The following is a 16,797-nucleotide window of genomic DNA, read 5'->3' as shown; positions in this document are numbered from 1 at the left end:
GCTAACATACTCCGCGCGGAATGTCTGCAGTCATTAGAGCTTCCGTCATCCCGTGCATTGTCTTGTTCAAGATACCTGTGCAATTTTCTTGTAAGACCCTATTTCCCACAATCCTTGCACATTGTCTAAAATGTTCTGTCAAAGGGCCCTACACTGATGACATGGAAGTGGAGCTGCTCTACTGGCTGGCTGTGCAAAGCAGTAAAACTAAAAAATATTGCGTATGTACCAGGGCTGCCCGATTAATCTACTTCGAGTCGACATTGAGGTTTTAATTAATGCGATAACATAACTGCAAGAGGCTGAGATTTTTGGGTTTCTCCATCGTCACCGGCATCTGAGTGACAGACATGTTAGCCAATCAGAATTTTTGTGCTAGCGTTTGTTCGTCTCGCGCTTAAAACTGGAAGAAAGAGGTCTCACTCTGTATGTCGCTCTTAGCACCCAAGCGCGTTTATTTAACAGTACAATTGACTGAACACAGTGAGCCCTCTTTTCAGTCATCCACAATCTTTGTTTTGGTGGCGGGTGCGCAAGCGTCAGCTTTACACATACAGAAAGCACTTACAGCCTCCCATAGAGAGCCTAACGGATGGATCTACAACTTCCGGAGAAAGTGCTTCAACTCACCTGTAATATCTGGACTGCAGGTAAGTAGAGCAGACGGCCTTCGAGACATGACTGGCTGAGCCAAAGTCAATAACCTTGACCCTGTATGGCTGTTTGGACGGGTCTACCAGCATGATGTTCTCGGGCTTCAGGTCAGCATGAATCAATCCCAAGGACTTTAGTTTCTTTAACGCTGTTGCCACCTATAAACATCCAATTTTAAAACAGTAAAATAAAGAATTAATTACTGGTAATTCTGCTTGACACAGAGGTTTTACTCTTAAAGGGAACATGTGCACTCACTGCTCAGAAAATGTTGGCGTAAATGACAAATTGGATTTGGAAAACAAAGTCGGACTTACAAATAAAATCTGACAACTCAAACCATCTATAAAAAAATAAGCTCTTGTTTTGCGTTTTTAAATTACAAAGGACACCAGCCAGAATACTTAGGCCAGGGGTCTCGCATGAGCTACTTAGCTCGCAACATGACTATTATTCAAACTCTTCAATTCAGACGTTAAGCCATGAAGACAATGGCTGCACTGTCAGAACAGAGATCTTCATTGTAAATAAAGTACAAACCCCGTTTCCATATGAGTTGGGAAATTGTGTTAGATGTAAATATAAACGGAATACAATGATTTGCAAATCATTTTCAACCCATATTCGGGTGAATATGCTACAAAGACAACATATTTGATGTTCAAACTGATAAACATTTTTTTTTTGGCAGATAATCATTAACTTTAGAATTTGATGCCAGCAATACATGACAAAGATGTTGGGAAAGGTGGCAATAAATACTGATAAAGTTGAGGAATGCTCATCAAACACTTATTTGGAACATCCCACAGGTGTGCAGGCTAATTGGGAACAGGTGGGTGCCATGATTGGGTATAAAGACAAGCTTCCCAAAAAATGTCTTTCACAAGACAGGATGTGGCAAGGGTCACCACTTTGTCAACAAATGCCTGAGCAAATTGTTGAACAGTTTAGGAAAAACCTCTCTCAACCAGCTATTGCAAGGAATTTAGGGATTTCACCATCTACGGTCCGTAATATCATCAAAGGGTTTAGAGAATCTGGAGAAATCACTGCACGTAAGAAGCTAAGCCCGTGACCTTCGATCCCTCAGGCTGTACCGCATCAACAAGCAACATCAGTGTGTAAAGGATATCACCACATGGGCTCAGGAACACCTCAGAAACCCACTGTCAGTAACTACAGTTGGTCACTACATCTGTAAGTGCAAGTTAAAACTCTCCTATGCAAGGCGAAAACCGGGCCTGAGCTCATCTAAGATGGACTGATGCAAAGTGGAAAAGTGTTCTGTGGTCTGACGAGCCCACATTTCAAATTGTTTTTGGAAACTGTGGACGTCGTGTCCTCCGGACCAAAGAGGAAAAGAACCATCCGGATTGTTATAGGCGCAAAGTTGAAAAGCCAACATCTGTGATGGTATGGGGGTGTATTAGTGCCAAAGACATGGGTAACTTACACATCTGTGAAGGAGTCATTAATGCTGAAAGGTACATACAGGTTTTGGAACAACATATGTTGCCATCCAAGCAACGTTACCATGGACGCCCCTGATTATTTCAGCAAGACAATGCCAAGCTACGTGTTACATCAACATAGCTTCATAGTAGAAGAGTGCGGGTACTTTCCTGGCCTGCCTGTAGTCCAGACCTGTCTCCCATTGAAAATGTGTGGCGCATTATGAAGCCTAAAATACCACAACGGAGACCCCCGGACTGTTGAACAACTTAAGCTGTACATCAAGCAAGAATGGGAAAGAATTCCACCTGAGAAGCTTAAAAAATGTGTCTCCTCAGTTCCCAAACGTTTACTGAGTGTTAAAAGGAAAGGCCATGTAACACATGCCCTTTCCCAACTACTTTGGCACGTGTTGCAGCCATGAAATTCTAAGTTAATTATTTGCAAAAAAAAAAAAGTTTTTGAGTTTGAACATCAAATATCTTGTCTTTGTAGTGCATTCAATTGAATATGGGTTGAAAATGATTTGCAAATCATTGTATTCCGTTTATATTTACATCCAACACAATTTCCCAACTCATATGGAAACTGGGGTTGCACAATTTAAATGTTGCCAGTCATAAATAACATACAACTTTATCATTAGTCCTTACTCTTTGTCAAAGTAAGTTGAAGACCTGTTTTATGTCCCATGCCTTGCTGTTTGCACTCACTTCTCGGATTTTTGAGAGTACAAATTGCAGGCATAAGACATGACTTTAACTGTAATAACCCAAAGCACCAGCTTTAGCAAACAAAGACCCACTGGCCATCAGTTTGGCCTCATTTTGTCAGTTTTTTCATTCTCGTGAAGGCTGCTTTTCAGTTCAAATGGAAACCCCAGAAAAAGAAAAATTGTGCTATCTTTCGGTGGCCGACAAGGGTGTGAGATTGTATTTAATATTTGAATAAATAAACATATTTAAACATGATAGTATCTTGTCTGAATATTGATGGTATGTTTAAAGTTTGCACAAGACATCACATCACCTGCAGCAGAATAGGCCGGATGATTTTGAGTGGCAATGGGCTGAACTTGTTCTGCTTGAGGAAGTCGTAAAGGTTTTGCTCAAGCATCTCAAACACCAAACAAGTGTGACTGCGATGCTGAAAGCACTCCAGAGCGCGCACCACATTGTGCTCGTCTGCACTCTCACTGCTCAGCCGGGCAAGGATCTCCACCTGGAAACATGTTAAGATCACATGATGTTATAACATTTGAAAAAATGGTGCGCTTTTCCGAAAGTCTTAGAAAACATTCTCACCTCAATTTGTCCCTGGCGTGCATATGATGGGTGGTTCTTCAGTATTTTGACAGCCACCACTTCATTTGTTCCCCTCTTCCAGCACTTCACTACCTGACCAAAGGTTCCACGACCCAGGAACTCCAACACCTCATAGCTGTTCTTCATGGAGCAAAGAACCTCGTGGTGAACTAATTGATAGTCACCCTCTCCTGTTCCTGATTTGTTTATTGTTGCTCCGACCATCGCCTCAGTGCTGCCGTTAGACCTGATTTTTGTGCCACTCAATTCATTCCCAACACCCGTCCTCCCTGTGCCAATCTTGTTGTCTTTAGAAGGCAGCGTCCCTTTGCCTTCTATTTTAACAATGTTCTGATTCTCCGTGCTTGTTTGAAACATTGCCACAGGAGCAGGCAGTGAAGCTATGTCAGATTCCTCATCCACTATCTGCATGGTTCCTATACAGTTCTTATCTTGCCGTAGTTCTTTAACTTCACCTATATTCTGTTTGAATCTCTGTTTCTCACCTGAGTCATGGTTGTTATAGCCCCTTTCTGTTTTGTTTGTGCTCTGGTCCTCTTCAAATCTGACACAATGCGTACCTCTTACCACACAGTCCTGGCCTCTTTCCTGTGGCCCTCTGCTTTTACACAAACAAGGCTGATCTTTGAACCTAACACGTCCTTCTCCTAGTCCATCCCAGCTCCCTACAGTGTGCAATCCCGTCACAGGAAGTGCTCTCTTCTCTCTTTCTTCAGTTGCTGTTGCCCTGTGCAGCCGTTTCAATTCAACATCAACTGTTGAGGGGATTACGTTGTTTGGGTATGCAATTCCGTAGTTGACTCCAATCACATAAGTCTTCAGTGCAGGTTGGATGTGAAAGGCTCTGCTGGTGTTATTTATGAGGTGGGCTTCCCCTGGGTGTCGGTTGCTGCTGCTACGAGTTCCAAAGGCACTTGTTTGAGCTGAGTGCAGGTGTGATGGCTGAACCAAGACTTGCGAGGCCATACCTGAAAATAAAAGTGAACAAAACCAGTCAGGTTTAGGGTATACTCTCACTAGGCCATTCGTACTGTGCTTGACTTGGGCGTAATCCCCCACCGTTCTCTTGGCACACACACTGGCCAGCGCTCAAAAGGAGCATTGTGCCCTATCACTTCTACACTGCTGTATTTCTAGAATTTTACCGACTTTATAGATTTCCGGACGTATTTTGAGTCTTTCTGATAATATTGTGGAAGATGGTAGCCATCATTAATTACCTGCAGGAGGAGCAAATCCGTTGATTAAAATGACATATGTAATATGCACACAATCAATTGAAAAGTTGTAACAAATTCCACCTGGACTTTTTTTGGAATTTTGTCCATCAGTCACAATCCTTTTGCGAGACAATCACTCACAATGATGTTGATAGGTTTTCAATGTTGTGAGTCCTCGGGACCCACAAAGGTGGTGAGTTCAGTGGGTCCCTGGGAAATTCAATGGGTCCTGACTTCCCAGTTAAAAAAATGTATTTCTTTGTTATATTATTCTATTTCTTAAATTTTATTCAGTGTTAAACTCCTTTTATGATGGTATGATATGGTTATAATAAATAAATTAATCTATGTTCAAAATGTTCATAAATGGCAAGTAAATTACTAAAATTAAAAATAAAAACAAAATGGTGTTTCTATGGTCTGTAGTACCAAAATACAATTTCAATTAAAGTGCTGATTTTAACAAATGAACAAAAATTCTCATCACCATGACAGTCAATAAATGATTTGTCACCAAAATCTTCTCATCTGAACTAGGGCTGGGCGATATATTGAATATACTCGATATATCGCGAGTTTGTCTCTGTGCGATATAGGAAATGACTATATCGTGATATTCGAGTGTACGTTATCACGCAGTTGCTTTTAGCTGCGGGCATTACACTACAGGTGTTTCTCACTCTCTTGTCTCTTCTTCGCACAGAGACATAAAACAAGCGCACCTTGTTACATACGTCACATACTGTCGCGCGTGCAAAGTCATACACTCTCGCCGAGCAGAGAGGTAGCGGCATAGGTAACGTTAGCTGTGATGCTAGCGGAGTGGTGCGAGTGGTAATATGAGGGAAAGAAGGTGCGAATCTGGTGAGAAATGAAGGAAGAATAATTAATTCCCAAGAAAACTGCCTCTAAAACACTTTAAAAATACATGCAAAAACCATCATCAATACTTAATTTACATTCCATAACCTGTATAATAACCAAACTGTAACAGCATTGGTATTGTAAGCGCGAACACAGAGGAACTCTTTTTTTTTTAGCGTAGTAACACATCGGCGTGCCACGGTATTGGCCATAAAAGCGAACTACGACGAGAGATAAGCTACATTCTACGACAACACGAAACCTGTTTGAGTTCATAATGCACAACACACTGCGATAGGACAACAGTCTGTACTGACTGAAAAACATTCAATCATATTACAGCATCCAAAAATACAGTAAATATGCTATATTGTTATGAACATGTTTGGTATGACGACATCACACACACACACACACACACACACACACACACACACACACACACACACACACACACACACACACACACACACACACACACACACACACACACACACACACACACACACACACACACACACACACACACACACACACACACACACACACACACACACACACACACACACACACACACACACACACAGTATATAAAACGTTGGAGGGTTTTGAAGTTGTTTTGGAGTGCTCTGTAGGCTACAACGGTGACTCCCATATTAGCCGCATCTTCCAAGCATTTATCATCTTTAAAACCAAAAAAAAAAAAAAGAGAAGTGTTCTTGTCTCTCATAAGGATTGTGAACGATAGGCAACATTCCCAAAAAAAAGTGCAGTTTCCCTTTAATACTGTATATCCCCAAAATGTGCAAATATTAGGAGAACAGTGGCGGCTTTTGAGGAGAGGAAGTCCAACTTGAGCAGCAGCAGCGCAAAACAAATGTGACGTCATGCTCACTGCAGCTCGCTTTTGGTTGGGGACATCTAGGGACAGAAAAAGTGCAGTTACCCTTTAAGCACTTTGCACGTTTTGTTTAAGATACTGGTATATACCATACATCACCATTCGGCCTAAAAATACTGAGGTATCAGTTTTGGTCCCTATTGCCCAGCCCTATTCCAAAGTACTGTAGAACATATTTCAATAGTTCAAATATAGACTTTTGAGTGACATACGGGATGACTTGCATTGATTGGACTCACAGTAGTGCTGATAAGTTCCACAACTTCCAATTTACGTTCGAAAAAAAAAGTCCACTCTTTCCAATATCACATGAAGGTGGTTGGTTTTTGCCTTCTTATTTGTCCAGCTTCCATACTTGTTTTTATACCCTTTGAAAGAAATACACTGCAGACTAACTCCTTCACTTGCTAGCACGATGCGCTAGTTTTCTGAGGCACTTCTTTTGTTAATGCTGGCAGGATGGAGCAGCACTTTTATTGTAAGACAGAAAAATATGCGCTTGGTCTTGACACTTTTGACGACAGGTGTTTGGAGAGAGAGAGTGTGGAAATAAAATGTTCCACACGTTCCTGCTGGTCGTTCTTTTCTTCATACTGAGCTCGGAGCAGCCACCGGTCATCTTACAAGATCCTCCTTGCTTGCTGTGTATGTTAATCAAGTGACAAAAGTGACGTGATGATAGATAATTTTTACTCTATTATTTATTGCCCGGTGATTGGCCAACACCCCCCTCTGCGATTGACCGGTAGCTTGCAATCGACCTAATCGGCTTGCCTGGTTTAAAGTGTTCATAAAAAAGGATCCAAGCACATACAGCGGATTACATGGCCAGCAGCATTTAGTGCTGCACGACCTGCCTCTTTGTAAGACCTGTGTTACATGCAGGGCTGCAACAACTAATCGATTAAATCGATTAAAAAAATAGTTGGCGATTAATTTAGTCATCGATTCGTTCGATCTATGCTATGCGCATGCGCTGAGGCTATTTTTTTTTTGTGTTTGTTTTTTAAATAAACCTTTATTTACAAACTGCAACGTTTACAAACAGCTGTGAAACAATAATCAAAGTACAAAAACAGTACAAAAACAGTACAAAACAGCGCTAGGGGGGCGCTGAGGCTACGTCTCATGAGGTGCAAGTAAGCCAGCCAATGATGTGTCATGTGCAGCTCACATGACGAAGAGGAGATTTTTTTAAGGAAGCGAAGCAGCAACTGTTGTGTATTAACTTTCAGAGTGTTAGGAACTTCTTGGAGAGTGCATTTTCTGTGTTGTTTTGAGTGGCAACAGGCATTCATGAGTTCAGCTTTTTTGTGAGGAACGTTAACGTTATCCCTTTGTTGCAACGCGGGGCTGATAATGTGTCTCTGGCACATTTGACTCCGTTTTGAGAGAGAAAACGCACGGTTACCAATTTCGAAATAAACTTAACGGACAGAAATATATCAGGTTCGTTTCATAATGGATCAATGTAGCCGGGCCGATAAAGCTATATAAATCTATTTAGATTTGAGTGACGCTTTACTATAACTAGGGCTGAAACGACGCGTCGACGTAGTCGACGTCATCGGTTACGTAAATACGTCGAGAACGTTTTTGTTCGTCGACGCGTCGCATATTTACGTCACACTACCGTCATGGCGGAGCGCAAAGCAGACGATGCGAGCGAGGGGAAAAAAAGCACGCCAAAAGTCGTCAAAAGTGTGGGAGTATTTCAATAAACGGCCTAAGAAGAAACGCTACTTTTACTCCGCTACTTTTATCTACATTCAGCTCGCTACTCGCTACTAATTTTTATCGATCTGTTAATGCACGCTTTGTTTGTTTTGGTCTGTCAGACAGACCTTCATAGTGCCTGCCTTACTGGTGACGTTTCACTTCGTTCCACCAATCAGATGCAGTCACTGGTGACGTTGGACCAATCAAACAGAGCCAGGGGTCACATGACCTGACTGGCTCCGAGCTAACTTCGGGTGTTACCATTTAGTGGTCAATTGTACGGAATATGCACTGTACTGTGCAATCTACTAATAAAAGTTCCAATCAATCAATCAAAAGTGTGAAGGAAAAAAGACCCTTTTTTTATTTCAACCGTAAAGACTGACTGCACAGTTCCTGTCTTCACAATAAAAGTCCCGCTCCATCGCGCCTGCGCTTTCAAAATAAGAGTCTCCGAAAGCCAGCGCAAACAAGCTAGCAAGCTACGGAGTTTGCCGCCAATGTATTTCCTGTAAAGGGTATAAAAACGAATATGGAAGGTGGACAAATAAGATGCCAAATAACAACCACTTTCATGTGGTATTAGACAGAAAGGAGGAACTCCATTTGAAAACGTGGACGTTACCAGCACTACTTCCTGATTACAATCAATGCAAGTCATCAGAATCAGGTAATACACCAACTTATATTCTTGTCTTCATGAAAGAAAGGAATCTATATGTTAAACATGCATGTATATTCATTAAAACACCTTTAACATGTAAACAAAAATGGCAAAATAAATAAATATAAATTATATACTGTATATATCAATGTATGTATGTATATATATATATATATATATATATATATATATATATATATATATTATATATGTATGTGTGTGTGTGTGTGTGTGTGTGTATATAATATATATATATATATATATATATATATATATATGATGTGTGTGTGTATGTTACTCAGTACTTGAGTAGTTTTTTCACAACATACTTTTTACTTTTAATCAAGTAAATATTTGGGTGACTACTCCTTACTTTTACTTGAGTAATAAATCTCTAAAGTAACAGTACTCTTACTTGAGTACAATTTCTGGCTACTCTACCCACCTCTGCTAATAATGTTGTTGTATGCACACTGTGTCGAGCGGAAATGGCCTATCATAGCAGCACAACGGCAGTGTTCTTGCCATCACCATCAACTAGTCAATCGTCCGCGTGAGTATACGTTGTCATCATTACACAAAAACATGAATGTGTCATTTGTATCTGCGTTGTAAATTCATAAACTAAAGCACCGTTTCGATCTGAGAGGAGCGTTTGGCGTGCCTGTTCAGTGTTTACAAAGACGCGCTCCTCTTTAACACTAACGTTAATTAGTTGTGCAAATACCTTTTACAACATTAACAATTACGTATACTATGTACAAACGAACAATTAACTTTCACTTTAATCATACTATCATTGTTGTGTTATTAAGCAAAATAAGCAAAAGTTTTACTTTTGTTGAAATGTTTACACTGTTGTTACAGAATACTTCGTTTTGCACTTTTTTGTATTGGATGTTTATCTTTATTTTTGCACATTTTAGCAAATAAGCAATACTTTTACTTTTGTTGAAATGTTTACACTGTTACAGAATATTTCCGTTTTGCACTTTTTTTAATTGGATGTTTATCTTTATTTTTGCACATTTTAAAGCAAAATGAGCAATACTTTTACTTTTGAAATGCTTATACTATTGCAGAATATTAAGATTTGCACTGGATGTTTACTTTTATATTTGCACATTAAAAGCAAATAAGCTACTTTTAATTTTGTTAAATGTTTACATTGTTACAGAATATTTTGTCATGTTGTTGTCAATGTTGACTGAGTGGCCATACTTTTTTTTTTGTAAATAAAAGCCATGCCTTTTGAAAAAACTGGCCTACATTTATTTTTTCATCTTCATTTTAAATAAAAAAAATAATCGGTAAAAGGAAAAAGAATCTATAGATTAATCGAAAAAAATAATCTATAGATTAACCGATTAATCGAAAAAATAATCTATAGATTAATCGATAGAAAAATAATCGTTAGCTGCAGCCTTAACTATAACTAAACGTTATGAAGGTGCTGGAATATTTCATGCTATTATTCAGAGGCAGCCTAAAATGAATCCTTTATTATTCACGGAGGGTTCGGTTCGGTACGGAGGTGCACCGAACGAGTTTCCACACTGTGACGTAACATTATCAGGTAATGAGAAGGGACCTTTATTTTGAAGGCGAGTTGCTCCCTCTAGTTTCCGGTAGTCTCCGCGCGACAGTCAGACGCACACTCGTTTACACACGAGACGGATTTATGTGTTTCAGCGCTCCAAGTTTGTTGTTTTTTCCCCACAAAGTGCCTTGGAAACATTGTAAGTCCTGTGTCTGTTTTATGGGTAACATGAAGACGTTGTGTGCGCGTGTAAATGTAGAAATAGTACTGTGCGACGATAGCTTGTTCTCCTGTTTTAGCTTGTTGCTACTTAGCATGTAGCTTCTTTGCTGCTAGCTCATTCCTCTAAGGGAGGGTGCAATGTTTGTGTCTCTCCTCTTCAGTATATAATGTATATTATCCTGTGTTTGCAATCATTCCATATGTAAATCTTATTTATGTGTAGCTTTGAGTGTTACATGGGCTATGTACGGCTATTTACATAACTTTATGAGCACGGTTTACATGCTATTGTATGGGCTGTGTGTGTATGTGTGAAAACATGTTATGCAGCAAACATTTATAGAAATGTAGTTACTTAGTAGTGTTTATTTGACATATTTTGTGTCTCTATATACAGTTTTACAAATAAATAAAGAAGAGAAGATAACAAAAACAAAAGGGAAACAACATCCATCACACACAGAGCTATTTTAAAGCAATGTCAAAAGGATAAAGCCATTGTTTACAAATTTTGGTAAATAACCAGAAAATTTATATTTTGTTGTTTTCTTACTGTACCGAAAATGAACCGAACCGTGACCTCTAAACCGAGGTACGTACCGAACCGAAATTTTTGTGTACCGTTAAACCCTTACTATTTTAACATACTGTATGTTGGTCACAAAGATTTATTCAATAAAATGTTTAAAAAAATAAATAAAATTCTGGCAACCCATCAAGGCTGTGGGTCTTTTAAAACCTCATTGTGGTGTTTGTATACTCTAGTTTTTTTTCTAAACAAGGTAATGGTAATCAACTCTTTTGCTATCCTTTTATCCAAATGAGAATTGATAGGAGAATTGATAAAAAACTGAACAGTTAAGCAGAAACGAAAGTGGAATCTGAATTGTTAAAATCCCTAGCTGACATCACATGTTGGAAAATGTTATATCGGGGCAAATTCTAAAAAGCTTGTTTTTAAGGCAAGCTGCTCAAAAAGGTTCATTATGTCTTCTTATTCATGTACTCTTTCAAATTTTCTTGTAATCAGACAATATGTTCGGTATATTTAGATGGAATCTTTACCTGACATGTTTCGACTGTCATCTGCAGTCTTCTTCAGAAGGGTCAGTGGTCAGGTGACCCTTCAGAAGGCAAGATATCTCCACAATTCCTCCATGGGTTGACTTCAAATTTTCGGGACTTACGGTGGTCCCAAATATCAGCCTTTGCTCAATACTTTGTTGATGACCCTTTGGCAGCTATTATAGCCTCAAGTCTTAAAATGAATGCAGCAATGTACACAGACATCTTGGACAAAAACCAACGCTTCCCATCCAACCTGATGGAGCTTGAGAGGTGCTGCAAAGAGGAATGGACGAAACTGCCCAAAGATCGATGTGCTAAGCTTGTGGCATCGTAATCAAATATACTTGAGGCTGTAATTGCTCATCCTACTGTTAACTAATGCAGTATCTTGTAACAGACACTTCCACTTTGATCGAGGCAATATATGCTAACAGCTGACAACTGTCATTTTGTTCAAATATATAACAGTGTTTACCAGAGGTGCAATAATACAGGTAACCCACGCTACAGTCTGTACCTGGTTTTAGAGCCACGGTTTGGCTTCTATTTTTGTAGTTTTCGTGGGGGTAAATGGAACAACTTTTTTTTCCCCTCAAAGTTTTTTTTTTTTTTTGCTTGTCATCACAAATATTCTGCAGTAAACAATGTATCAGTGATGTAGTGAATACTATTAAACTTTTATTTCAAGTTAACGTTTACTAAACACTTTCAAATGGTAAATTATTTGTATTCTTTAATTACTTATCAGTGCTTCTCACCAGTGGTGACTCATATTGTAGAGTTATTAAAACACAAATTATCTATCTTATATTTAATGAAAATACATTTAAGTGCAGTTCGAATTTGAAATACTGTAAAATAATTTGTAACAAGGCAAAACAAGTTTAATGATGATTTCAGGAACAAAATGTTTTTCTATCCACTAGGGTTGTACGGTATACCGGTACTAACATAGAATCGCGGTACTAATAACTCAAAAACGGTACTATACTCCGTTTGAAAAATACCGGTTCCCCATTATTTTTCCTTTTTTTTTTTACGAGCATGACGGCGCGTCATCACATCATGACATCGCTGGTTTTACGAGCAGAGGAGCATGTACGGCAGCGCACAATCATGGAGTATTTACAAGCAGACACGGTGTGTGGACAGAAAAGGGAGAACGGACGCATTTTGGCCTAAAAACTAAAGATAAAGGTGAAGTTATAACACTAAAACACACTCAGGAAGAGGTGCTTTAAGACATGGCTAGCTAGCCAGCAGCTAACATCCATCCGCAGTCGGCAGTGTTTTAGCTACTTCTAAATCACTAATCCTCGCCTCCATGGCGACAAATAAAGTAAGTTTCTTACAAGTATCATACCTACTCAGTGGCCTAGTGGTTAGAGTGTCCGTCCTGAGATCGGTAGGTCATACCAAAGACTATAAAAATGGGACCCATTACCTCCATGCTTGGCACTAAGCATCAAGGGTTGGAATTGGGGGTTAAATCACCAAAAATGATTCCCGGGCACAGCCACCGCTGCTGCCCACTGCTCCCCTCACCTCCCAGGGGGTGATCAAGGGTGATGGGTCAAATGCAGAGAATAATTTTGCCACACCTAGTGTGTGTGTGTGACAATCATTGGTACTTTAACTTCAAGGGGCGAGGAATAGCTAAACATGCTTCACTACACACTGTAGCTCATTGACGTCACCGCTAATGACGCTGTTCCTGAATGTAAACCAATGCCATGGGTGGATCTACACCTGACATTCACCGTAATGATATCAAGTACAAGAGCGTATCTAGTCGATAGTACTATGATTACATCGATACTTTTTAATGCCACAAAATCATTTTTCCTTTTTTTTTTTAAATTCATATGTTTATAAACTCAGTAAATATGTCCCTGGACACAAGAGGACTTTGAATATGACCAATGTATGATCCTGTAACAACTTGGTGTCAGATCGATACCTACATTTGTGGTATCATCCAAAACTAATGTAAAGTATCCAAACAACAAAAGAATAAGTGATTATTACATTTTAACAGAAGTGTAGATAGAACATGTTAAAAGAGAAAGTAAGCAGATATTAACAGTAAATGAACAAGTAGATTAATAATTCATTTTCTACCACTTGTCCTTAATAATTTTGACAAAATAATAGAATGAGAAATGACTCAGTATGTTACTGCATACGTCAGCAGACAAATTAGGAGCCTTTGTTTGCTTACTTACTACTAAAAGACAAGTTAAGTTGTCTAGTATGTTCACGATTTTATATAAGGCCAAAATTGTTCTTCGATTGCAATAAAAAACATGTTTAATGTACCGTAAGATTTTTTTGTTAAAATAAAGCCAATAATGACATTTTTTGTGGTACCCTTTATTTAGAAAAGTATTGGAATACATTTTGGTACCGGTACTTAAGTATTGGTATCGGGACAACCCTACTACCCACAAACAAACAAAAAGAACAAAGTGTCTGTCTGCAGTTTTTTTAGTACATTTTATATCAGAAGAGTGAAATATGTGCATACACAAACAAAACGTCTGAATAAAAATATTTAGATATAAAAATGCCTTGTCTGATTAAATTATTGTTGATTCTCCCAGTCCGGAACAATACAGTCACAGACGTTCTGAGTGCCTGCAAGTCCACATTCAGGGCATCATTATTGGTGCCGTGAAGCAGATGTTGTAAGTAAAGTGTGTCACTAAAGTCGCTGCTCCTTTTAAATGTTTCAACTTCTATGCTAGTGTTAGTCATATTTCTTTATTTTGTTCTTCTGGGCTGCACTTCCAGCTATGTAAGGGGAAGAGGCACAACGCCTATGAACATTATTTACGTCGTGACGAGACGGACTTTCGCAACGGTGGAACCGGATGGTCGCGCGCACACACATTTTGACACTAACACGCAAACGTACACACATTCACAGACACACAAAGGATCACGGTCAATAAAGGTGGATTGTTCCGCGCAGGATTATACCAAGCATCGTTGCTTCTCTACAGCGGTAACTTGTAACATAATGTTTTTGGCATGTTTGATCGAGGAAATTTGCAAACAGCTGATCACCCTAATTGAACTCAAATTAATCGCGATCAACGATCACGATCATATAATCGCCCAGCCCTAGCTGACACTTGTCTGCTTGGGGGTTTGTACATAAAATACACTTCTCTTCTTCTGTGGTAAGAATTACAGGGCTGCACACAGGCTGGTTCATGTACTACATTGTTTAAGTGTTTTCCTATGGACACAGATATTTCCTGAAATTAGTCCATAAGAACTGAAAACTTAAAAAAATATGTTTTCTTAGATTTTTCCTAAAGACGGCCACTGCACTATATACGAGAACCAACATGCCACACTTATGTGAAAGGGGAACTAGTGTACTGTAATAGGAGAAGAGGGAACCCTGTTGTAATCTAGTGGATATCAATTTCACACCAAGTAGAACCGCAACGCAAGCAGTATACAGAGAAACAGCACACCATGAAGCATGACTTGCTGTGACTTCTAACAAATTAAACCTTAATAGACTTGAGTGATTAAAAAAAAATAGTGACCCCCTTGCCTGAAACAGGACTTTGCCTTAAACTAACATAATTAAAGACCATTCAAGATGTCAGTAAAACAATCGGTAACCTGGACATATGGGTTTTGCTGTTGCAATTCTGGAGGTCTAATTTTAAATTTGCTTTACACTAGTCTTGCATCTGATCTAAAATTAAAACCACTTGTCAAGCCGGGGCCAGCAGCAGCATTGGAAGAGTATGCAAGGGTGTTTTGTTACAAACCGCAGCAATGTTACACAAGACTGAAACTGGCTTGGAGAGCAACAATGCCAGCCTTTACCTTTTGGCAAAAGAGAACAGTGGAGCCCTTTGTATAGTCAAATTTATTTTCTAGCAGTGAAATTTTGTTTAGTTATCAAATGTTGCACCATAGCTGAAAATTGTTTTCTGACACATACGTGCCCTTTTACGGGTTCACACTAAAAATAAAAGATGTTGTAATAAGACACCAACGTTCCTTTAACCCCAGGTAGAATTGTAGCGTGTTCAGATTTGACTGTATACACACATTAAAACCTTACATACAACAAAGCGCTGTAAAAAGCGATCTTATCCATTTGATTAGTTGGCGCCCACTAGCATATCGTATCCCTCTTGCTTGTTGAGAAACCCACACAGCTTAACAAGCCTAAATGACCAAAATCACCTGACATTTGAAAGGCGCACCAGAGCTGTACGCTCAGCTTTTTCACTAGTAGCACCGGTGACACTCAATGGAAAAAAATAAGGTTGCTCAAAAAAAAAAATTGGTAGCAATATGAAATGTCTTAAATATCACAATTTCATTATTAACACTCAAACAACACACAGATGTGCATTCATACATATAAACACAATACCATCATAAGGCCTACTGCAACGCTAAACACAGAGCATCCCTCAACTGTGCTAGCACAGTAGCTACTGCGAGTGTAGGGCTGGGCGATATGGATCAAAACTCATATCCCGATATATTTTGCCCATAAACTAACCCATCAATGGAAATATTCGTTAACGTCACATAACTAAATATTTCCACCATCCCTTGTTTTTACATTTTTGAGACTAATGGGGATCCCAAATACACAAACAGATACCAACAAGTAAAAAAACTAGGTTTTGTATAATAGAATCCCAACTTAAAGAGGTGTTTTGATATACCGTATTTTCCGCACTATAAGCCGCCCCGGGTTATTAGCCGCACCTTCAATGAATGGCATATTTCAAAACTTTGTTCACCTATAAGCCGCCCCGGGTTATAAGCCGCGCCTACGCTGCGCTAAAGGGAATGTCAAAAAAACAGTCAGATAGGTCAGTCAAACTTTAATAATATATTACAAACCAGCGTTCTAACAACTCTGTTCACCCCCAAAATGTAATGTGCAATCACAAAAATAGTAAAACTCAACGTTGCTCGAACGTTAATGTCACACAACACACAAAATAAACATTTAAAGCTCACTTTCTGAAATTATTCCTCATCCATAAATCCCTCGAATTCTTCTTCAGTGTCTGAATTAAAAAGTTGGGCGAATACGGCATCCAAAATGGCCGGCTCCGTCTCGTCGAAGTCATTAGAGTCAATGTTGCTGTTGTTGTGCAGCAGTTCCGTGA

The 16,797-nt window shown here is 39.2% G+C and overlaps 1 protein-coding gene across 2 annotated transcripts in view; it reads right to left on the bottom strand.

Annotated features, from left to right (window-relative positions):
* The window catches only part of hipk3a (homeodomain interacting protein kinase 3a), a 58,401-nt gene that overhangs the window by 33,683 nt on the left and 7,921 nt on the right, over positions 1-16,797 (bottom strand). For both annotated transcript variants that reach the window (XM_061969809.2, XM_061969810.2), the window contains exons 2-4: positions 3,414-4,402; positions 3,139-3,330; positions 631-812 (exon numbers count right to left, since the gene is read on the bottom strand). In XM_061969809.2, coding sequence (XP_061825793.2) covers positions 631-812; positions 3,139-3,330; positions 3,414-4,402 — 1,363 coding nt within the window. The remainder of the gene's footprint in view (positions 1-630; positions 813-3,138; positions 3,331-3,413; positions 4,403-16,797) is intronic.

The sequence above is a fragment of the Nerophis lumbriciformis genome, linkage group LG10 (genome assembly GCF_033978685.3).
Source record: "Nerophis lumbriciformis linkage group LG10, RoL_Nlum_v2.1, whole genome shotgun sequence".
NCBI lineage: Eukaryota > Metazoa > Chordata > Actinopteri > Syngnathiformes > Syngnathidae > Nerophis > Nerophis lumbriciformis.
The sequence above is the reverse complement of the archived record's forward strand: the minus strand, read 5'-3'. Positions and strand labels throughout refer to the sequence as shown.